The sequence below is a fragment of the Bombyx mandarina genome, chromosome 11 (genome assembly GCF_030267445.1).
Source record: "Bombyx mandarina strain Sakado chromosome 11, ASM3026744v2".
Classification (NCBI taxonomy): domain Eukaryota; kingdom Metazoa; phylum Arthropoda; class Insecta; order Lepidoptera; family Bombycidae; genus Bombyx; species Bombyx mandarina.
The window spans coordinates 12968387-12992439 of NC_143218.1; the positions used below are offsets into that span (position 1 = coordinate 12968387).

Consider the following 24053-nt stretch of genomic DNA (forward strand, 5'->3'; position numbering starts at 1 on the left):
ACTCCGACTACGGTCTCCAGGTTCAATGCCCGGCGCATTCCAAACCCTAAGGGTTTAGAAGTGTAATAACAGTGAAGCCAAAACTGTATTATAAAAAATAGATCCAGTCCACAATCAATCGAAATAATCTAAGCTATGGTTTTAAAAACAGAAGCGACTAAATAATAACCTAGATCCTTGTAGTGCTGGACAACTTCTCTGGGCCTATTAGCTCGGATCATGAGTACTTCGAACTGCTGTAGGTCGCCTCTCTCTGCGGCTGCTCTAGCGCCTTCAACTAGTACTTCTTCGACCTTCAAACATTTACAATGCACGAGTTTAAATATGTAGTAGCAGTTTAAAAAAGCATTTGTAAATTTTATACAAATGCACGTTGACAAAAATATACGAAACGTAGACCATAAAGCTTGTTTAATAATTTGTAGACCATAAAGCTTGTTTAATAATTTGTAGACCATAAAGCTTGTTTAATAATTTGTAGACCATAAAGCTTGTTTAATAATTTTATTGTAATTAAAAAAAAATTGATGTGATGTCCGTTGAATACATCAAATAATCTTAATAATCGGATCACTCCGTGCTTATACTTATTTTGAACAAAAAATAAATAAAAATATAACATGTACACAAACAACGAAGAAGTTAGTGAACACACAAAAAATACGGCTAAAAAATGATAATATCATCAATGTAGCCGGCATTCATGAAATATACATTATTAAGGATAACTAAAAAACTAATTGTCAGAATTTACTTAAATGGGACCACATAAGCACCAGCTTCCAAATAAAAAAAAACATTAAATTTTATTCGCCTACGAAAAAATCTGATACAATACACATAAAGAAACTCCTTCTTCTTTGAAGTGAGTTATTGAGCATTCATTTCTTTATTATTTCTGTTGTGAGCAGACAAGCATATAACTCCCCTGATAGTGAGTTTTTTTTTATTGCTTAGATGGTTGGACGAGCTCACAGCCCACCTGGTGTTAAGTAGTTACTGGAGCCCATAGACATCTACAACGTAAATGCGCCACCCACCTTAAGATAAGGTCTAAGGTCTCAACTATAGTTAGAACGGCTGCACCACCCTTCAAACCGAAACGCATTACTGCTTCACAGCAGAAATAGGCAGGGCGGTGGTACCTACCCGCGCGGACTCACAAGAGGTCCTACCACCAGTAAGCAATGCCACAGAGCCAAAACGCTTCTGCTTACCATATGCGGCGCATGCTGCTCGGCTAAGATCAGCGCCCTCTGGTGTTGTTCCTTCGACAGCCACATGCGCACGGCGTGGTCGGGAGCCGACGCGCGAAGGAAGGCTGCTTCAGCCTCTTCAGGATGCTCCTCCGCCAGCGCGGCCGCTTCGTGTCGAGCCACTTCACGCCGAGTGATACCACCTCCGAGTTCGCTCAATTCTATTGCTATATCCCATCTACATTACAAAAGTTACTTTATTTTCAGACGCAAACTAATATTTACTGTTTCAAAACTGTCACAGATATGTATATTGTCTTCGAACTTACAAATGTACGTCACTCACTATGTTTATTCGTCGTGACCTTTGTTATATTTGGACAATTTTTGTTGGTACTTCAGAAATTATTATTGCCATAGTAGCATACATACATTCTTAACTTACCATACGTACATAAATGTGTAAAATATTTTTCATATATTTTTTCGCAAAAGTAACTACTTGGTTTCGCTACTAATAATAAAAATTCATTAGAATTTTAGAATTTAGGATTCAATGAATAAAGTATCAAATTGTTTTATAACAGCAAGAATGAATGAAAATCTTTGTATCTGTCACCCACTTCTAAATGTTGTCCAATTATCAAAATTGGCTAACGGGTGGATTTCTAATGATAATACAAGCTAATACAAGATGCCGTCGACCTGGCCTGATTAGAACCTGGAAGATGGATAATGGAGCCGTTGCATTATTAAACTCATCGAATTTAATACAAATTCGTTTACCTTTGTGCCTGTAGGGCCCATCGTGCTCCTAAAGCAGCCAATCCTCTTGCAGCCAGAAGTCGTGCACCAGCCAATCCACCCAAAACAGCGGCCCATTGTAGCGCCACCTTACATCAAAGTGAATCATGTTAAAAAAAATGTGTTCATTTTTTCTCAATATTTTAACACGATTTTAACATTAATTGTATCGCTGTAGATTAGTCCTTTAAAAATAATTGGTAAAAATTGGTAAAGATATGCCATGATTATGGTACTGTTACGCCGGTAAGAATAACGCATCTATCGCCGAATAGTCGAACGAATATCGAAGGATCTAGTAGCACCTAGAACGCTCGAGAAGCACAATGCCATCTATTGTCAGATAGCGGAAACACAATACTAGAGATGTGTGAAATATTCTCGATAATTCTAGGAATAAGGTATCGGCTATAAAAGCGTCGTAGAGATGGCACGCAGTCAGTCAGTAATCGGAACTACTTGAAGCGAAACAGCGAACAGATCACCTGATGCGAAGCGGAACAAGGGAATTGAGAGTTTTAAAGTGTTTGTTGTGAGTTTTAAAATGATTGTTGTGTGTTTTAAAATACTCGTGTTAATTGTGTTCTAAGTGTTGAATACAGTTTTTAAGTTTTACTTCGGTGGAATTTTATTTATCCTGAACCCTAGCGCGTAAAAGTACTAATGTGTTACTACATAACGAAAGCTCTCTACAAAGCTTACCTGCTGTTGTACATTAACAGGAGCGTGTGCTCTAGCAACACGCTCAGCACCCTCCCACTGTGCGGCCGAACGATACATCTGTATAGCACTTTTCCAGTCACCTATTAAATATAAAATTTTTAACTTTTAGAGATAACTTTATACCACAAAATTCGCACAGGAATTAGATAGGAAGTCAATATCACGCCCCTAACAAATGGAAATCGAGATCTCAATTAAACTGTATTAATTGTTATCCTACCTATCCTTCAAATCGAAACGCAGATTTGCTATGGCATAAATACGCAAGATGTTGAAAAATACGAAGTAAGGTATTAAGAATAAGATACGTAGCAAAAGAAATGAAGATACTGGTACTATTTACGATAGGTACCAATATTTTCTGACAAATAGCCGGACAGAACATTATCTCTGTGATTCTCTGATTATCTTTAAAGAATTTGAAAAACTGGGAAAATATTTACCGGATACTGCGTCCTTGACGATATTTTACATAATACTATTTTCCTACCCTACTCTTTATTATAAAACGCTGATGCCATAAATTTCGAAGTCTTAGAAGATAAAATCGTGTAGAAATCTTGCCCAAGATCTTGCTATGTATCCGCACTCAAAAGACATGCGATCTTTTGATCCAGTTTACCCGAGGGTACCCAGGATACCCAATAGCATATTTTTTGATTAATTAAGATCAATTACCAGCTTGTATATAATAGTTTTCAGCCGCACGTAAATCTCCCGAGGTGTGTAACGCTTGGGCAACGTGTCGACGCGTCGCCTCTAACAAAGCGGATCGGTGTATCGCGACCAGACGCAACATTGACTCGTATTGAGACGCCTCCTGTTAATACAGCAGATGAAAAACCAAACGACAAAATAGTATGTAATTGAAACAGATATTTATTATTTGCGAGTATTCGCGAACTTCTGGTATTTCAAAAAAAACGTAACGATTTAACTGCTATTGTATCAAATGTTTCCAATGAATCAGTCACAAAAACTCTATTATTTCCTACGATTCTCGTGAGTAGTAAATATGAATAAAATTACTTTATTTGTATGGTTTAATTTCGCGTTTATTGTTTTATAGTTACGCACACCCGTGATCACGAATACTGTGAAGTGTTCGAAACGTTGGAAAAAAGAAAAGGGTGCGTGTACTTATGTACGCGCGTAAGAAGTAACTTTATTTTTATTAAATTTATTTCTTTTTTTTTAAATATTAAATAATTAATAATAAATATTTAACGTTAATAATTTAATAATATTTAGTATGAATTTTATTAAATAATAATTTTGTCATTTATATTGCTAAAAAATGAATGCTGATAACACTTTTTTTTACGAGTGTACATGCGCGAAAGTTCACCTGCGACTATATTCAGACTCGCCAAGTTACGTCGGTCGTATTGTAATGAGCGATTTAGTGGGCAACTTCATTTCTGTTAATTTTGTGTCACGGTGCGCGCGCATCGTAAAATTTCACTCTCATCAATTTTTCATAACGCGCCTAAAGAAGTATAACTTCAATAATAAAATGAAAATAATAAACGCGAGATGAAACGATAAAAATAATTTGAATTACACATAAAACTATCCAAACTTTACCAGTACTCTACGGAAAAACGTATCATAATATATTTAACAAATGAGGAAATCAGGGCGAACGAAGAACGCACAGACAACGAAATGAGACAGTTTTGTGCGCTTCACACATTTTTCCCGGTTGTAGTCATGTAGTATACCTATCTATCATTACTTAATCCTGATACTTCAGTTCACCTTGTGCAAAGATATCGTTGAGATAGATTTAAGCACTACCCACCTTGTACATTGAAATAGCTTCATCAGCCTCTCCTAGACCTATATAAATTTGCTCGGCTTTTCTTAAATGTCCGTCTTTTCTCAGCTCCTCGGCCAGCGGCATATAAATGTCTCGCGTTTGTTCTTCCGTCAGTTGTGAAGCCGCAAGCCTGAGGCCGTCCGCGAAGCGACCGACCCCGTTGTATGCTCGAACGCAACGCTCCGCCATACCGCATGAAGTGAGAAACTTCTCTGCTGTCTCCCATTCCTTCCTCAGAAAAATCGTTGGCGCTTATGTGAATCACGACATGTATTTATACCACACATACATCACTCAGCTTTATACTAACCTGCGTAGATATTAAATGATCACCGAGCTGCTCGCATTGTTCTTTTATAGATTCCTTATCATCTATGGCCTAAAATGAAAATGATAAAAAATTAAATTAAATACGATTGACGCTATTGTCGCCAATAGTAATCTAAATAGTCTATTACCAAGACTGGAAAGGCCAAGGCTAGCAATGGAAAGTCAGGAGAGAACGGTAATGTAATATAAATTCCTATTTACCCGCCTCACATCAAGTTCTAGATTGAGGCAAACATAGCTACCTGCACAATCTGAAGAGCTTTTCTGTAATGGTGCGCCTTGATAGCCGCCGCGAGCGCAGCGCGAGTGTCCCCCGCCTCGATGAGGTGCGGCACGGCGGCGCCGGCCTGGCGGGACGACACCAGCCACGCGCCCCACTGCCCCTCCAAATGCGTCACTTCACCCGGACAAGACTGTACACGAAACACCGCTAATTTATAAACAGTACAATGTAGTTTACTGGTGGTAGGACCTCTTGTGAGTCCGCGCGGGTAGGTACCACCACCCTGCCTATTTCTGCCGTGAAGCAGTAATGCGTTTCGGGTTGAAGGGCGGGGCAGCCGTTATAACTATACTTGAGACCTTAGAACTGATATCTCAAGGTGGGTGGCGCATTTACGTCGTAGATGTCTATGGGCTCCAGTAACCATTTAATACCAGGTTGACTGTAAGCGCGTCCACCCATCTAAGCAATAAAAAAAAATCTAACATTATAATTAGGACTGTGAAACGTTGGCGTCATAGATTGATTAGGTGCAAATCGTGAATTAAGCCGACACAATCCGTTCTAGGCATTGTTTTTGCCACGTACCATACCGTTATTGTAGGCAGCGGTTTGGCTCTGCCCCTGGTACTGGTGAGGTCCACGGGCTACGGTAACCACTCACCATCAGGTGGGTCGTATGCTTGTCTGCATACACGGGGAATATGAAAAAATTAAAAAAATATATATCACCTCAAACAAACCATTTTCAATTAACGTCGCACGGCTTATTATAAGCTTGTAAAACCAAAACGACCGCTAAGTATTCATGCGTTTCAATTTGAAGAGTGAGACAGCAGTTATCCTGTACATATCCACAAAATACAATTGAGACAACGACCTCATGTCAAAAGTTGGACGGCAGCATTGGCGTTGTCTACGGGCTCGGTTAACCACTTAAGCTAGGCTGTGAGCTTGTACCTACATCTAGGTAATACAATTAATAAGGTAATCAGTCGAATTATATATGTACGTATTATATTAGCATAGATAAACAAACAAACAAACTCAGATTAGGTTTATTTGTATGCTGCTTTCACTTTATTGTTGATTCGTTGAACATGAATTTACCTCTCTGGCAAGTTGAACGGCTCTGGCAAAATTATTTCCTTTAGCGTAATAATCTACAGCCAAACGGACATCGCCTCGTCTCTCAGATAATTCACCGGCCATTTCCCACCATTCCTCCTAAAGGAATTACATTTAAAATAAATAAAAATAATATTAAATTTTCAGATTATTATTGTAAATTATAATTTGCGTAATTACTGGTGGTAGGACCTCTTGTGAGTCCGCACGGGTAGGTACCACGACCCTGCCTATTTCTGCCGTGAAGCAGTAATGTGTTTCGGTTTCAAGAGCGGGGCAGCCGTTGTACTATACTGAGATCTTAGACTCATATCTCAACGTGGGTGGCGCATTTACGTTGTAGATGTCTATGGGCTCCGGTAACCACTTAACACCAGGTGGGCCGTGAGCTCGTCCACCCACCGAAGCAATAAAAAAAAGGTGAAGTGCGACTAGTTTCAATCAGTAGAGATATTTCATTTATAATAGAGTATTTACATATATTTCAATACATTACAATATTCAAAAAATATATGACTAGTTGGTACCTGTATGAGTTGTGTGTGCACAGAGTCTAGTAACTCATTATCTCTCAGTAGCTGTGGATGCTGTAACAGGAGTGAGGCAGCTCTCCGAGCCCTTCCTCCTCGCAACCACAGCCTCACTGCGCCCTGTACGTCTCCTGCAGCCGCCAGGGTAGCCCCGGCCTCTCCCAAACGACCTGTATTTTAATCAACTAATTAGAAATCGACAAATACTGAAAATTTATATACGTGCAGGGACTATACTCCTAGATTAGGCGAAATTTGCCGCATTACAAGTGAATTCGAAATTATTTGGAGCGTAATAAAATTTATTCGAGGAATAATATGATACTGTAATAGTACAATGACAGATTTTTTTACAAATTCTTCTGTTTCTTGCGTTTTTGAAATTGAATTAATAAACAAACATTTTAAACTGAAATTTCGCAAAATAGGGAATTCTCAATAAATTCAATTAATAAGAAACTGTGTCCTGTTAAGTAAATATAATATGCATTTGCTGCTAGGTTGTATAAATAAAGTGAAGCTATAGTGACCTGACATATTTTACAAATAAGTTGAATTAGATAATAGGTGGGAGAAAAAAACCCATCTCAAATGACGGAAATTCGTACCAGTTGAAGTTAAATAATCCATGTACTGTTGCTTCAAATTAGCAACTGAAGCACGATCCGCCTTCTCGGCGAGAGCAATTGCATCAGCCCACCTTTTTTACAGATGATTTAATTAGTAAAATTATAAAAATCACACAATGCAATTATATATTAGAAATCAAAAATTTAGATAGATCCTTACGAAGGGTTTGCAGCTATTTACATATCGAGGGGTAAACGGATACTTTGTTTAAGCGACATTTTGCAACTTTACAGGATAGCAATTTAAAAAATTAAAAATTTACAAAAAATATCATAACAACAAAACTTCTTCAGCTATTTGAATGGAGATAAGTTAATTGAAGTTCAAATAATAACATCGAACATAACTTAAATCAATTGGCCTTTCACAAACTGGCCCCGCGATATTATGTAACATGGGTATGGAAAACAAGTAAAAACTAAAGAACACAGTTTATATTACAATATAAGAGTTTTTTTTTTTCGATAAAGGTTTTAGTGTTTGTTAGTAAATATTGAGACACGAGCCTGTTGAACTGCTTATACATAGCGATGGCGCGTTCAGGGTGACCGGATCGTCTCGCATACCAGGCTTCGGCCGTCGCTAGGTCCCCATTGAATATTGCTAATCGTGCCCTTACTTCTGCGCTGCTCAGACCTATAGACAATAATTACATATAATATGTTATGAATATAGTCTATATAAATACATAGTGTGCAAGTTAAATCTGTATTGAATGAGAAAATCTATGCTATAAGCTTTAACGATTGAAATACATTTAGATTTTCATAGTTTCGAAAAGTTACAATTTTAGAATCGATAGATTGCTTGTACCAACAAACTTAACTAGAGAATTTTTTTATCTTCTGATAGACTATGCATTTATAGTCTGGAATCTGGGGGTTTTGGTAATTGTCGTTGAATTTCGGTTTATCAATGAATAAAACTAAAAATAAATTATAAATTGAGTAAAGCATTACATTATCTCTTTCGTTTTTTTTAAATTTAGAAGAAAAATCTTTTTTTTTATTCCATTGTTCTACTACTACTGCATTTTACTAAAGTGCATTCGCAAAGTGAATACCACCATCCACACCTTGAGACACGAGGTACCATTAATAATAATAATAAACATTTATTCCAAACATAAATTACAAAAAATAAAAAATAAAACAACACATTCTTGGACACCACATAGCCTCATACTTATGTAATTAAGAAATGAATTATTTATTGGCAAATCTTTAATAAGGATAAAAGTATTACCTGCAGTGACGTCTCCATCGCCTTCAGCCGCAGCAGCTTCTACAATCTTCTCCAAATAAAACGTTCTGGATTCATCGCCTATTTCTCGATAACACTTTGCAGCTAACTAGATAAAAAGTTCAAATTAGATTAATTTTTTGTTGCATCGATGGATGAACAAGCCCACAGCCCACCTAGTTTGAAGTAGTTATCGGAGCCCATAGTCATCTATAACGCAAATGCCGTCACTCACCTTGAGATATGAGTTCTAAGGTCTCAGTATAGTTAGAATAAATATTAATAATATTATTAGAATAAATAGTAATAATAACCGAGAACAGGTTACACACGGTCGGTCATCTAACCCCAAACTAGGGTACCCTGTATTATGAGTACCGGTGATTAATATACCGACTTTTTATACCTTTAGGTAAATATGTACACATATAGATATGATTAAATACTCAAATAAAAAGCAAATAAACCGGTAAATTACACAAATGTTTGCTCTATTTAGGAATCGAATCTACGGCCCAACAGTCAAGGGCGCTACCGGTTGGCACCACCGAGTCAGTCAAATCGCTGCATGCATTAAAAGGGCAACCGGCGACTGACTTGATCCTAAGAGGCTATGCCACAGCACACTGGTTACCGCTAAACACTCTCGATAATATAATATGATCTGACCTGTATATCATTATTTTGCAGAGCTCGTTCGGCCAGCTGCCTCCAGAGCGGTGCGACGTCAGCGCTGTTCGTTACGCCGTCTAGATACTTGGCACAACCCATTAAATCTCCATTTCGCAAAGCGTTATCTGAAACAAAACTTAATGTATACTAAATCAAGAATAGAAAATAATGTCGCTTGTATAACAAAAAAACATTAATTTTGGATAATAAACGGCCGAACGCTTGAGAAGTCCAATCTAATAAAAAATAACCAATTAATTAAGGTGAGCTCATAATTAAAACTACTTTTACGACATCGGCATCGTTTTCGGCAATCAGCGGCTGGTTTCGTCTTTGATTGTTTAGATCCCCAACAGTCAATCGATTGGCCTTGAATTCCACTATTCTAAAGCTTGTGGCGACTCACTTATCTGCCACTACTTGGGCAACCGCCTTACAATTCGACAAAATCGCTGTCGCTTGTGATTTTAGGCCATCATTGTTGTTCAAAACACGTTAGTAGAGACTTCGATAATCTTGGGAACTCCGGGCAGTACATATTCATACTCACTGTGCTACCCATCCCTTGTGCCAGTGCCTACCCAATACATTGAAGTCGTCGTGGCCTAAAGGATAAGATGTCCGGTGCATTCGTGTTGAAGCGATGCACCGGTGTTCGAATCCCGCAGGCGGGTACCAATTTTTCTAATGAAATATGTACTCAACAAATGTTCACGATTGACTTCCACGGTGAAGGAATAACATCGTGTAATAAAAATCAAACCCGCAAAATTATAATTTGCGTAATTACTGGTGGTAGGACCTCTTGTGAGTCCGCGCGGATAGGTACCACCGCCCTGCTTATTTCTGCCGTGAAGCAGTAATGCGTTTCGGTTTGAAGGGTGGGGTAGCCGTTGTAACTATACTGAGATTTTAGAACTTGTATCTCAAGGTGGGTGGCGCGTCTACGTTGTAGATGTCTATGGGCTCCAGTAACCACTTAAAATCAGGTGGGCTGTGAGCTCGTCCAACCATCTACGCAATAAAAAAATAAAAAAAAAAAGTTAGTGACTACTACTACTGCTACTACTTTTTAAGGGATTTTATGACCTGGTAACTAAGACCTTTAAGTCATGTCTTATTTTAATTTATATTCTTATTTTTATGAAAAATGATAATATGGAGTGAAATGAAATGAGATGATATGGGATGAAATATAATCTTAGTAAAATGGTGATCATTTACTAAAAATTTTTCAGTGACCTTTTTGGAGGATCCCGAGAAGTTACGTCTAGGGGCTTTGTTTCCTTTTTTCCACATTTCTGCACTTTCACAGATATTAAACAATTAATAAACCATCGTTATTACACATTTAAACCTGAAAAACACTAAATAGAAAATATAAAACAAATCACACTACTTCACTCCTCGCGTTCCCGCCAAAAAGTCCTGCTCTTACAAGCACTTATAAATAACAGAATATTATAGTTGAATATGCAATTTCGAAAAGAGCACATCTCTGAAAATATAATATTTTCAGGAAATGAAAAAAACTGATTATTTTCTAAAGCAGTGTAAAATTGAAAATATTACCTTTTGAGATATATTTTAGTGTTAATTAGCAATTAAAATTACTGGAATTATTTTAAAATGGGTATAGGTAAGCCTCAAAAATACATGTATATGAAAAAACGTATTTGACAAAATATGCGACATTTGCCCTTTTCGAAATTGCATATTCAGTTGTAGTTACGTACTAAAAGTAAGTCTGTGTTCGTCTAGGTATACGCAAGGCACGTGTGCTCCGTCGAGCAGCACGCGGCGCCCGGTCGCACGCACCGCGCGCCCGCCCCCGCATTCAATCATCTCCACGCTGGCCGACTCCGACACGCTATACCTAATATAAGGGCACATACTTAATGACTCCCTAAAATTAGTTGAAAACTGCTCGATCCTGCGAAACGAATGGTAAACAGTCGACGTCGCCCAAAACATGACATCTCGAATCCTCCCGATCCACTAACGGTGCTTTTAGGTGCCCCAAGCACCGGTCATCGTACTGGTCGAACCCATCGCTTGCGATAAAGGGCTCGACAAGTAAATTAACCCATAGACACAGCCCACCTGGGTCTTCTCAGTGGGTCGCATTTCCGATCCGGTGATAGATTCTGCGAAACACGGCGCTTACGAGGGTTCGTGTTAGCAACAACGTCAGGTTTGAGCCCCATGAACTCACCTACTCGCCCGGTTACGCCAAAATGGTATATCAAGACTATCAGCTTAGGTAGGAAAACAACGAAGTTGAAACGTGATTATACTACGAATTTAAAAAACAAAAAAAATATATAGAAATTTAATCTTAATATATTAATGTAGGCATGATCGATATTCGAGCATAATCAACTAAATAAATTAGAAAATTATATCAAAAGATTCGAAGGTGTTTTTTTTAACCTTGAAGGGTTTTTTTTCAAATGAAAAAATTGCTGGTTTCCCCGAGGCCTTTCTAGCTTCATCAGGACAGGTGGAATTTGCTAACAGACCCTCGAGCGTCTCCGCAAGAGGCCTAACAGCCCAAGAGCAAATGCTTCACAAATGCATCTACTGCCAGATACGAATCGCAACCAGCTAAGAAGTTCTTCGAAACTCAGCGGATTGATGTTATGGGTTAAGTTTCACATCAACTCTTCGACGACTTCAAACTTTTTTACTGGTGGTAGGACCTCTTGTGAGTCCGCACGGGTAGGTACCACCGCCCCGCCTATTTCTGCCGTGAAGCAGTAATGCGTTTCGGTTTGAAGGGTGGGTCAGCCGTTGTAACTATACTGAGACCTTAAAACTTATATCTCAAGGTGTGTGGCGCATTTACGCTGTAGATGTCTATGGGCTCCAGTAACCACTTAACACCAGGTGGGCTGTGCGCTCGTCCACACATCTAAGCAATAAAAAAAAAAAAAAACTACGGCTATCAGAGTCCCTATATCTGCTCCTAGTGTTAGAGCTGCAGGCGTCTAATATAATGTTAGTGTACCTTGAAGAAATATTAACAAGTAGTTGCCGATAAGATTTTTCGTATATAGAATGCCATTCCTGTGTACATGGCGGGAACCATAGATATGGGGACCATAGATATACATAAATAATACGGACAGTTTGCAAATACATGCGTTTCATTTTAAGAGTCAGGTTAACCGTTATTCCAATGTAACTGGAAGACCACCTAACGTTTCATGGTAACAAAAATAATGATCGATATAAATGTAAAATATGTACGTTGTAGAGCAATAAGAGTGTCATTATCTTTAGGCCAGACCTTATTTGTTAATTTTATTAAATTTAATACCAACTAGTTTCACATATCGAAGTAAACACACATACCACACAAGAAGATGAGTAGGCGTTTGAGCCACGACTGCATCGCTATTTTCAATCCACTGGACGAAACTTACGCCACTCGCAATAATTTCCTACAATAATTATACATATATTTTTAAAAAACTATTAAACCCACACGATCGAGTCACGAAACACTATAGATCTGAAAAAAGCTAGCTTTTTATCTACCCATAGACTTCCACGGCTGGACGTAGTGCTTTAGATTTTAAAAAACTAAAATAATATTAAGGTACCTTTAAAAATAAAATTTGTGATCATTGATGATGACCTAAAATTGAATTACTATAATATTATGATTAAATTGAATACGGCAGCTAATAGCTTTCTGCCTATTGATTCAATAAAAGCGGCTTAGCATTACTTTTTTTTTAATTACCAAATATTTAATTAAATACATATATCGAAGTTCATAATAATTTTACACATGACTCCAACATATTTTGTTCGTTACAGTCGAGTACTAAGTAGAATATCCTACGTATATATCTGTATCGTTGATATGTCATTTTTATGGCCTAAATGTTCAGTTTCCTAAGGGTTTCGGTTTTAAGGAATTTTCAAACATCAGTGTGTTGAAATTGTTACTTTGACTTCTGAAGATGTCCGATAATTTAATAGCACGTTAGAGGCTATAGATATTTTTTTTCTTGCTATTCTAGTTACCTCGAGGGGTTATGCTAGATTCGCAGAACGAGAAGATATGTTAAGGACCTTATCACCAGACGGTAACCGCAGTAGCGCAAGTCTTCTCCTCGTGTCACGGAGCAGCAACAGCTGCGCGGTCTCGTTTAGCTCGAGCCAATCCACGCGGGCCTCGTGCCACCACTGTCCCAACTGAGCACCTGATACAGAAACCAAGTATGCACCAAGCCACGCTTCATATCGATCTTAACAGAATAAGCTATGTCGGTATTGTAGTGAACCCACTGCTGCCACCATGTAGTGAAACACACGAAAGTGGGTTCAATACCGGCTTATTTTTTAAGACACCCTCACTTACAGTTAGTTATATTGAATGCATGACTTACGTCATTATAAATATACCTACTACAGGTATAATATAATATTCTGGTAGTTTGAATTACAGTAAATCTCCCTGGATCATATCAATTTTTGCCGCGAAGAAGCCATGCGGTCTGATTTGAAGGCTGGGACAACCGTTATATAATACAATTGAAACAATGCCTGCTCACATGTCTGCCGCGAATCAATAATATCTGGCTTGAAGGATATAATAGATATTATACAATATGATTAAAATTTCAACTTTATGTCTCAATGCTGACGTCCTATTCACTGTATGACGACTATGGGCTCTAATTACCACTTTAGACCAAGTGGGCCGTGACCCCGTTCCCCCATACACGCCAAATAAAATTAAAATTCAAGTTATCAAGTTCAACACCGAATAAAACAAATAAAATGTTAATGACAAATCTGTCTAGCTCATAGTATGATCGTTATTACCTGTGCTCAAATCTACAACAGCAATAGTTTGTCTATCTAGCAAATATGCCAAGTATTTGCAGTCCCCTTTCGTCAAACCAGCTTCATTGATCCGCACGCTGATCACGTGAGGGTTCACACGTTCTGTACGAACCTACGGACGTACGAAGAAATTAATATATAATAGACTAGCTGACCCGGCAGACTTCGTAGTGCCTCACTCGACAAATAAAAGACTTAAACTTTTGTATAAAATAAACTTAAAACAAACAAAAGGAATCCGTCCGACGGAGGACAAATTAAAGGGAAAACAAAATTGTTATTTTTATTTAATTCCGAGCATTTTCATATTTATCTACCTTTTTAACCCTTCTCTGGACTTCCACAAATAATTCAAGACCAAAATTAGCCAAATCGGTCCAGCCGTTCTAGGCTTTTAGCGAGACTAACGAACAGCAATTCATTTATATATAAATATATATAAATATATATATATATATATAAATAAAATAAAAGTCATAACAGTGGAACGAATTTACTTAGTACTAACATCTTACTAAATATGTCAGTAGAAAAGTAAGAAAAAATGCAAACGAGCATGAACATTGGTTCACTGGTAAAATCACGCACGTAAGGCACCAGGCACGTAATTAGAAAAAAATTATAGAAAGGCGTTAACTCATTTTACAAACTTTCAAATTAGTGTTTAGATATAGGTTTTTTTGTTTATAGGTGTGTTTCAAGCTATTTCGGATTATTAATATCGGTACTTCCAAAAAGTATATAGTACAGTTTAGTAAATACGCATTTACCGTATGTAAAACTTTATCAAGTCCGTATTCGACAACACTCAGTTCACCGGCGCGATAAATCAGACATGCTCCACCAACAGCTGCATAAATGCGTTCTCCGCTACCCGTCCACAGTATCTATAAATAATAATAAAAAAAAAACAATCAAAAATTTGGCATAAAACGAATCACACAGTAAAATGCGCACTCTGGCCATACTACTGATGCCAACTACTGAAAAATAAGCGTGGTTTTGTGGTGGTAAACACATTGTGGTCTGAAGAGCAGGATGACCAGCTTTAAATGCAACTGGACTTCGACCTAATATCTCAAGTTGTATTGTAGCCCTGTTATTATACTATTATATATTAGCTACCATAACCGCTTAAGATTATGTGAGAGGGTATGTGACTAGGTAAATCATTTGTACTAATAAAATACTCGCAATGTTTGACACAAACATCATCAATTTTCAAAAACGAATCTTGCTATAAAATAGCTATCAAAGGCATTCCAGTTAAAAACTTTAGCCACGATAAAACTAGCTTCTGTTTATAATCTTACTGGATTCAGTAAATAAACCCGCCAGGGGACAGTTTTCGAGGCAATAATTAAATTAACGTACTAATTCAACCTAAATCAGACACAATATTAAGTTAAGCAAAGCCTAGATACTATTTATTTTTTGTTTCGTAATTCCGCCACTTAACGTGACCAAAACTGGAAGGTAAACCACTTCAATCACATCCTGCGATGCCCGTACGATCATAAACTTCAAGCGTCAGGAGATCTTTGTATTAGCTTAAATTATTTACATGTTATATGTAAATGTTTTTAAAGTAATTCAACCAATTTATCTAGAAGTGCATTTAAATTATAAATTACAGTTATTCGATCACGAATTCCATAAAGTTCTATAAAAATTATTATCCAGTAAAGAATCAACGGTTATCCTTCATTTTCAGAAGGGATTCATTCACACCCTGTATAATTATAGAATCTTACCTCACTGGTGAGTCCACGAGCTATATCGCATAAGATCAACGTGTTGCTAGTCCTGCACACCGCATACCAGTCATTCCCTGTGACAACATATCATCAAACTTAAAGTACGCAATAGTTTTTTGTTTGTGATATATCTTTCCATGCCTTGCATGGAATTAGCATAACAGGAATAATCGCAAATGGATGAATATTGGAACAATCTTCAGATAAAAATCACCGATAATTAAGGCAGCCCTAATCTTGTGACGACAGCCCAAAGCAAAAATAGGGTACTTGTGCTAAACCACTGGCACAGACCTCACACGATTTTTTTTTCTACATTTCCCTTTCCACACGTGTAGGTACCGGTATAATTTCTACCGTGAATCAATAATTCATTCTGGGTATGACAGAAATTATATAATACAATTGTTTCCGTTCCCATCGCTCAAGAGGGTGACAACATTTCTGTAGGATCCGGGAATCACTTAACATCAGGTGGGCTGTGAGCTCATCATCTATCTACCTATTTATAAATAAATGATAAGTACAACAGGACTGGTCTACTACGTCGCAACGCAGGGTTGCCTAATAATATTTTTATAACAATTTATTCGATAATGTTACCATCAGTGTCAACGATCTTATGAAGTTGCATATTACAATAAATCCTAGTTGACTAAATTCGAAAAGAATACGCATTTAAATAGCAAACCAAGTTAAGTGGAACAACAAAATTATTATTACAATTTAATTGGAAACATGGAGTCAAAGTAATGTATTATCCGTTAGCCTTGATAGTTATGTACATACCTACATGTGCAATTTGCAAGTTTCCCGAACGAAGCAACGTCAAAGTTAGTAAAAAAAACATTAAAAGATGTCTTTATATAGAAATATAAATTTTAAACTAATAATCGTGTATTAAAATAGGCTCAACGATCTTATAAATTCTTTTTCTCTAAAAAATAACTAGCTAAAACCGGCCAGCCGTTCTAACCGATCTTTGATTGGACATTGATCCAATCGCTACTACACGGGATCACTCGCTAGGCCATTCTGAAGATTTTCTAGAGCTTTCCTCGAAATCGATCCAGCCGTTACGGAGTTTATAGAGGACATACACAGAGAGACTGGCGTTTAAATATTCATATATATATATATATATATATATATATATATATATATATATATATATATATATATATATATATATATACATAGAGAAAATTACCAATGAAACGGACGCCGAATATATCCGAAGCGTGGTTTGTGAGAACTGTGAGCGGAAGAGCATCGTTAGCTAGTCTTGTTAATAACAACTGTCTCGAGCTCACGTGCTGCACCTCCACTGTGTCACGCCACACCCAACGTCTAATTATTAAATAAAATCACACCTTATTCATTGCAAAAGATTTCAGTGTGGAAAAAAATTCTTTTAAATTAACGTACTGGACAAGCTGTTAAGTATCAGTTGTGGTCATATTATCTTGATCGAATTTAAACGGATTTCATAAAGGTATCTTATTTTGTAGTGAAATACAATCTCAAAGAAGGAGAAGATATAATGAACGTTTACTGATTACTAAACGATTTTGTTTTAGTTGAGGTTTTGATAGGTCCATGAGGGAAATCTTAATTACCTTAAAACAGCCTCGAGCACTATAAGAGCTCCAGCTTGTGAAGCTATCGCCAATTTAGTGCCGTCACTACTCCAAGCGAGCGCTCTATTGGCGTACAGGTTCGGTATTTGAAGCATTGATAAATCGACTGACCCGGATTCCTTCAACTCTCCCACTAGACATCCATTAAAGACACCAAACGCAATAGTCTAAAATAAAATATTTTTGCCAAGATTTTTTATTTATTTTTGCAACGTTTTTTATTAATTTAAAGTTTTGAAGACTACTAATAGGACATTTCGAACTACAAAACACCACTCAAAAAATAGATTGCAAATAAGGCCTATAGAGCAACCTCCTCACGATGTTGAAAATGACCGGTTTTTGTACGAGTCCCGTCGGCCACATGGATAGCGAAAGTATCATCATCCGTCAATGCACTGACACAAATATTGGAACAATCCTAGTTGGTTCCATGGTGATTCTACTATGATCATGTGATATTTATTAATAAAAACGACTATGTCACTCTGATAGTTTACTAAAATTATCAGGTATTCTTTGAAAAAAGTAAAGCATAAAATAAATAATAAACTATGAAAACGTTGTCTAATACACACAACACTCGAAATTTTCTTTTACATAAGTTGGAATGGTTTATAAAATAATCAACTTATCACCTGTCCTGATGGACTCGGTGCCGCAGCTATGATATCTTTCACGTCAGGAGGCAAATCTGGCTCGACACTACGCAACAAAGCACCGCGCTGCGCCTCATACACAGACAAACGACCGTCACACGACCCCACGATTAGCTGTTAATAAAATTAATAAGTTTTAAAAGTCAACTTAGAGACTCATGTGGCCAATAGCAATTTTGTTCACTGGACTAAATGGTTCATTCTAGGTGTGAGTGTCTAATAGAATTGTATCTCAAAGGGGGCCTCCTCTTCTGTGACCTTTACGAAGCATTTTTGTTTGGACTGTTTTCCCCTCCTGTTTTCTGCGCAGTATATAGCGGCATATATGACAAAGGGGGCATTCGCATTGTAATTTCTAGCAAAGAATTTATATTTTTCAAATACTCAGTGATAGTGACAATGAAACGTGGCCGGATATCACCAACTTCATAAATAAGGTACTTACTGATAATATTTACTTACTGATATAAATTTTTTTACTCCCCTTGTAAGCAGACGAGCATACGGCCCACCTGATGGCGAATGATTACCGTCGCCCACGGACTTCATCAATGCCAAGGGCAGAGCCAAGCCGCTGTTTACCGTTAAGTACTATCCACAAGCCTCGTTTGAAGAAGGACAAGTCTTAGCGCTAGGGAAGCACCGTGGAGGGGAGCTCATTCCAATGCCGGATTGTACGTGATATAAATATCGTTAGCTGCTTAACATTAAATGAACATTACTGTAATCTGATTATTTTTTTCTAATTGAACAAAAAAACTACATAATTTTAAATAGTTAGACGTAGTGATGTAGCGAGAGGTGGGGGCAAGGAGAGGGCATCATATCCCGGACGCTACTCACAAAGGGGCGCCAAATGGCCCGCAACACAAAAAATGCTGGATTATTTTTATTATAATTAATTTCTGGAAAATATTTTAAAATTTAGTGCTAGTGTAATATAATAAAGGTTAATTCGTAAATAAAAAGCAAAAAAAGGAACACCAAAAATAAAAACGGGGACGCTAAAAAGGTGTTGAGACTCGGGTGGGAGTTAATCTCGCTACGCCACTTGGACATAGTTAGTTTAATGGAAATTCTTATTTAGAGTACTTATACCTACGTTGTGCTGTAGTAGTACAAGAGCAGTGGGCGGTAGTGCGTAACGCAGCAGCAATCGGCCATTGACATAAAGTGTGCCATCAGCATGTCCAGAAGCCACCATGCCTTCCGCACTACGAGCTAACGACACGCAGCAAGCACCGACATTCCACAAACCAGAACTCTTGTTACTTTTACAATCAAGGGATCTAGTAAAGAATGTTATCTATATCATAATAATAGAACAACATCATAGAACAACATTGAAAACTACAAAAAATCTTATCAAATGCAAACTCCATAATACACCTTTTCTATTTGCAAACTGACTAGTTTTATCTATAACGATAGGTATCTGATTATTTCGATTTACGACAAAATTTCCTTAACATTATTTTCCAGTTAGCCAGTTTTACTCAGCCACTCTCAATACTAATTCCCATTTCATTTTGATTACTTAATTCACACTTACGACTACAAAAAATTTAAAACTCATTGTTTTCCTATCTCGATACAAGAGTTATAGTTGGCTTCCCAAAAAGGTTTACGTTTTATCATTAACTAGTCTAACACTGCCCGTTTTGCTAACCGATCTTTGATGTAGGTTTGATTTGTTAGCTACGAAACTTCACAAGATCCCTCGTTAGGCCAATCTCAAAATTTCCTAAAATATTCAACGAAATCGGTCCAACCGCTTTGATGTCTATAGGGAACATACACACATCGACGTTAATATATGCAAATTATAAAATTTAATTTCCTTCCGCGTGTAGAAACTTAACGTTGCGTTGATGAAAATGCAAAAATGAACTGCTTCCAAAATTACCTAATTTTCCCATCGCTTGTACCAGTGATAAATCCGTTCTCAGCGCGCAGTAGCTGCATAGGGACTCCGGTAAGTGGAAACTTGTTACAAATCACTTTCTTTCCACTCCAGTCGGCTCCCACTCGATAAACAAACACCATGTTATCGCTCTGTGCAACTCCTAACAGTTCGGAATTTTCGCTGAACGATATTCCTATACAAAATTTAATATGATTAAATTTAACTAATTCATTAAAAAGCAGATTTGCTATTCGTGTATCATTGTTTTCTATATTTATTATATTTTCTTAACACTGAAAAGTCAGTACGATTTATAAAGGCAAAAATTTGACATTTGTAAATTTCTTTTAGTTCAACTACATTATAGAGAGAGGGAGACATTATATTTTATTGCACACCAATTTTGAAGTCATCGTAGCCTAAAGGATAAGACATCCAGTGCATTCATATGTAGCGATGCAACAATGTTCGAATCCCGCAGGCGGCTACCAATTTGTCTAATGAAATACGTACTTAATAAATGTTCACGATTGACTTCCGCGGTGAAGGAATAACATCGTGTAATAAAAATGAAACCCGCAAAATTATTATTTGGGTAATTACTAGTGGTAGGACCTCTTGTGAGTCCGCACGGGTAGGTACCACTCCTACTTATTTATGCCGTGAAGCAATAATTCGTTTTGGTTTGAAGGGTGGGGCAGCCGTTGTAATTATACTGAGACCTTAGAACTCATATCTCAACATTAATCACTAGTCAACTGATTTTTACTCAATAAAGAAAGAAGTCAAGAAAAGCACGACACCTGTAGGTGCTCTTTCCAATGTAATCGTCGAGCATCGATTCTGATTTCTGCGCCGGGGATTTTTTTGGGGATCCCCGCAAAATACACATACCACCAAGGCGTATTAACCACCAATTTCTTTATGCTAATAACCAACGTGAAAATCCAAAATCGTGAAATACCTATTTTACTTGATATCTAATTCAAATTATACATTTATGTTCTGGACTCAAAATGCTACATAAATAACCGAAAATACTGAAATAACTTATATGACGTTAATAGTAAATGACAAAGTATTATTAATAGTAAGTACAAATCGTTTTACCAGTGATAACGTAAGACTTTTTTCCAGCTGCCGGATCAGCAGGTTTAGTGGAAAACTTGTCTCGGCGTACGCCATCACGGTCAAAGACCAATATTAAACGCTCACACGTGGCCACCGCCAATTTAACACTGTTAGGAGACCAGCATATATCTGCTATTGGATTCTCGACATTCTGTGAACAAATTATATTGAAATGAGTCCTGTCGAGGATTTTGTAAATTGAAGAACTGCATTCGGTTCTAATCATACACTCCTTGCCATTTATTTACGATAGATACCACAACTGGGTGCGCTCTATACTGGATTTGGCCATCTCCACTAACAACTCGAACTAAGTGCGAGTTTTTGAACGTTCACGATAGCGTAAAAGTTAACTTAAATTTGTATGCAGTTGGCACAGCGCCCCTAGCGACAAACGTAAGGAAACGTTTGGTGCAAGAATTAGCGGTTCTTCGGCATAACAAGTGGATGGCGGCATTCACACTGTAATGTAAATGGGTCTGGTAACCACCTAAATCACGTAGACTGAAAACTTGTTCGGCCACTTGTGCAATAAAAATACATATATTTAGAAAACGCTGACTTCTTACATCCATACACTTTACACCAGTCCATAGCTCAATAAGTGACGAAACACTAACCATTACTCCATAACTCGGTGCTTAAGTTAAAATAACTTAATTTAAATTTTAAACTATTTACCTGGGCTTCTAAAAACGTTTTAGAATACTTCAGTTTCATTTTGGTTTAATTTATAACCAGCATAAAAACTTGTTTACCTAAAATGTAGATTGTACTTGTTACCTAGCAACCTACAAACAATAAACAAAAGTTGAGCGTGACTAAGATCTTTTTGAACATCTGTACATATTTAAAGGATATCTATGATACCTATGATCTAGGTTTTTTTAAGGTAACCGAATCCGTAATGAACTCTGAAATATTTACTAAAAATTAGTTAATAAAGTTGAACATTTTAAAAATCAGAGGGCAGAGACGTTTTCAAAAATATACATTGTGTAAAACTTATGGTAGCTGTTCCCGAAAGCCATAAGTAATTACCCTTAAAAACTTATTCATAAAATCAGACAAATACGTGAAGCCAGGGACATTTCTCAAAGTATAATTTAGCCAGGATTAGATAGTTAGAAGATTAGACAATTTAAAAAGTTTTTTTTTTTAATTAAATTAAAAAATATATAGTGATATGGTACTAGAAAATAGTAATTGATCCCATTAACACAATAGAGTCGACTTTAAATGTATAACTGTGCAATTTAAATAATAAATTAAATTTCTTGTCAGTTATTAAAAGTCATCATAAATTCAACACTAATGTAGAACATTCGTATTACGGCGTTAATGCAGAGCAGTGGTTGTATTAATTCTATTTCAACACTAATATTTCAACACTGGATTCTGGAAAATGTTAGTGGGTACATCCCTATTAAGAAGTGTGAGCTGTAGCTCAACACTAGTATACAAAAAAGGTCTATGAAGAGTAGCGTCATGATTGGAAAATATGATAAGACTTGGCTTCGTCCTTATTGAAATTTTTATTTCAGGAAGAAATTATAAAGGACTTGGCTTCGGCCTTAATGACATTTTTATTTCAGGATATATTATATTAATATATATCATATAAGACCGGGCTTCGACTTTTTTGAAATTTTTTTTCAGAAAATATATAGAACAGACAAGGCTGTATGGGCTTAGATCCCCTTGTCTTTCCTAACAAGGAAAAATTGTACCAAAAAAAAAAACACTATGGTCTCAGAGAAAATGTATAATGCCGGCCACTGACATGCGCGCAAATATTCGTACATTGTACGAATGTTTGCGCGCATGTGAAGGGCCGTCAAACATTCATTCGCAAACCTAGCGGCTGTGCAAATGGCTTCGCATACTCAATTTGCGAACCCGTTTGCGCTTCCTCCTACACTTGTTTACGAATGTCTCACGAATTTCTCCTCCTTTTTAATTCGTCAATAGAACATTGAAGAGAAAAAGAGTTTTTAATTCTTTCCCAGACATCATTAACAGCCATGCTGTTTTTATGGGATTTCTTTTGATGAAGATACGCTACACAGTAGACGTCACGAACTATAAAAATGGCGTATAGTATACGTCCGTTACCTTCGCAATCGTCGGCGCAACTGGGCAAGCGAATGTGTGGGAGACTACGCGAAGGTTCGAGGTTCGCGCGCTTTGATGTCTGTTAAAAAACTGACACAGCTTGGAAAACCACGAATGCAGCGAAAACTTTGCATAATCATTCGCAAATGTCGTCCTACACTTGTGGGTTTGCGTATTCGTGCGCATGTGAGTGACCGGTGTAAAAACCAGTAATTTCTTAATAAATATTATTAATAAAAGGTTTTTTTCTCTCGTCTGAGCATTTCCATACCCTTCAGAAAAAACGTCAGTAATGCAATTTGATAGACTTTTTGGCGGGAACGCGAATAGTGAAGTTGTGTGATTTGTTTTATTTTGTCTGTTTAGAGTTTCTTCAGGTTTAAATGCATAATAACGGTGGTTTATTAATTGCTTATTATCTGTGAAAGTGCACAAATATGGGAAAATGAAACAAAGCCGCTGGACGTAGCTTCTCGGGATTCTCCAAAACGTCAACTGAAGAAGTCTCATTATATGACCACTATTTTACTGAGATTATATTTCATCCCAAATCATCTCATCTGATCTCATTTCATTTCATGCTACGAATAAATAATAAATCTTATTCGTAGATTTCATGCCATATTTCATATTATACATAAAAGATTAGGCGGTACGGTATGATGATTTTGCCTTTTCAGTT

The 24053-nt window shown here is 37.1% G+C and overlaps 1 protein-coding gene across 2 annotated transcripts in view; it reads right to left on the bottom strand.

The window, feature by feature from the left end:
* Positions 1-22065, bottom strand: part of Oseg2 (intraflagellar transport protein Oseg2) — a 34543-nt gene extending 12478 nt beyond the window's left edge. For both annotated transcript variants that reach the window (XM_089730999.1, XM_089731000.1), the window contains exons 1-27: positions 21938-22065; positions 21236-21407; positions 20126-20318; positions 19322-19508; positions 18199-18333; positions 17540-17727; positions 17131-17270; positions 15918-15994; positions 14934-15050; positions 14143-14275; positions 13387-13517; positions 12658-12746; positions 11037-11176; positions 9298-9425; positions 8632-8737; positions 7893-8022; positions 7365-7456; positions 6754-6926; positions 6209-6325; positions 5118-5288; positions 4856-4924; positions 4528-4773; positions 3402-3543; positions 2703-2803; positions 1983-2089; positions 1218-1434; positions 170-293 (exon numbers count right to left, since the gene is read on the bottom strand). In XM_089730999.1, coding sequence (XP_089587125.1) covers positions 170-293; positions 1218-1434; positions 1983-2089; positions 2703-2803; positions 3402-3543; positions 4528-4773; positions 4856-4924; positions 5118-5288; positions 6209-6325; positions 6754-6926; positions 7365-7456; positions 7893-8022; positions 8632-8737; positions 9298-9425; positions 11037-11176; positions 12658-12746; positions 13387-13517; positions 14143-14275; positions 14934-15050; positions 15918-15994; positions 17131-17270; positions 17540-17727; positions 18199-18333; positions 19322-19508; positions 20126-20318; positions 21236-21407; positions 21938-21976 — 3664 coding nt within the window. In that variant the 5' untranslated portion in view covers positions 21977-22065. The remainder of the gene's footprint in view (positions 1-169; positions 294-1217; positions 1435-1982; positions 2090-2702; positions 2804-3401; positions 3544-4527; positions 4774-4855; positions 4925-5117; positions 5289-6208; positions 6326-6753; positions 6927-7364; positions 7457-7892; positions 8023-8631; positions 8738-9297; positions 9426-11036; positions 11177-12657; positions 12747-13386; positions 13518-14142; positions 14276-14933; positions 15051-15917; positions 15995-17130; positions 17271-17539; positions 17728-18198; positions 18334-19321; positions 19509-20125; positions 20319-21235; positions 21408-21937) is intronic.
* Between the last annotated feature and the right edge of the window lie 1988 nt (positions 22066-24053).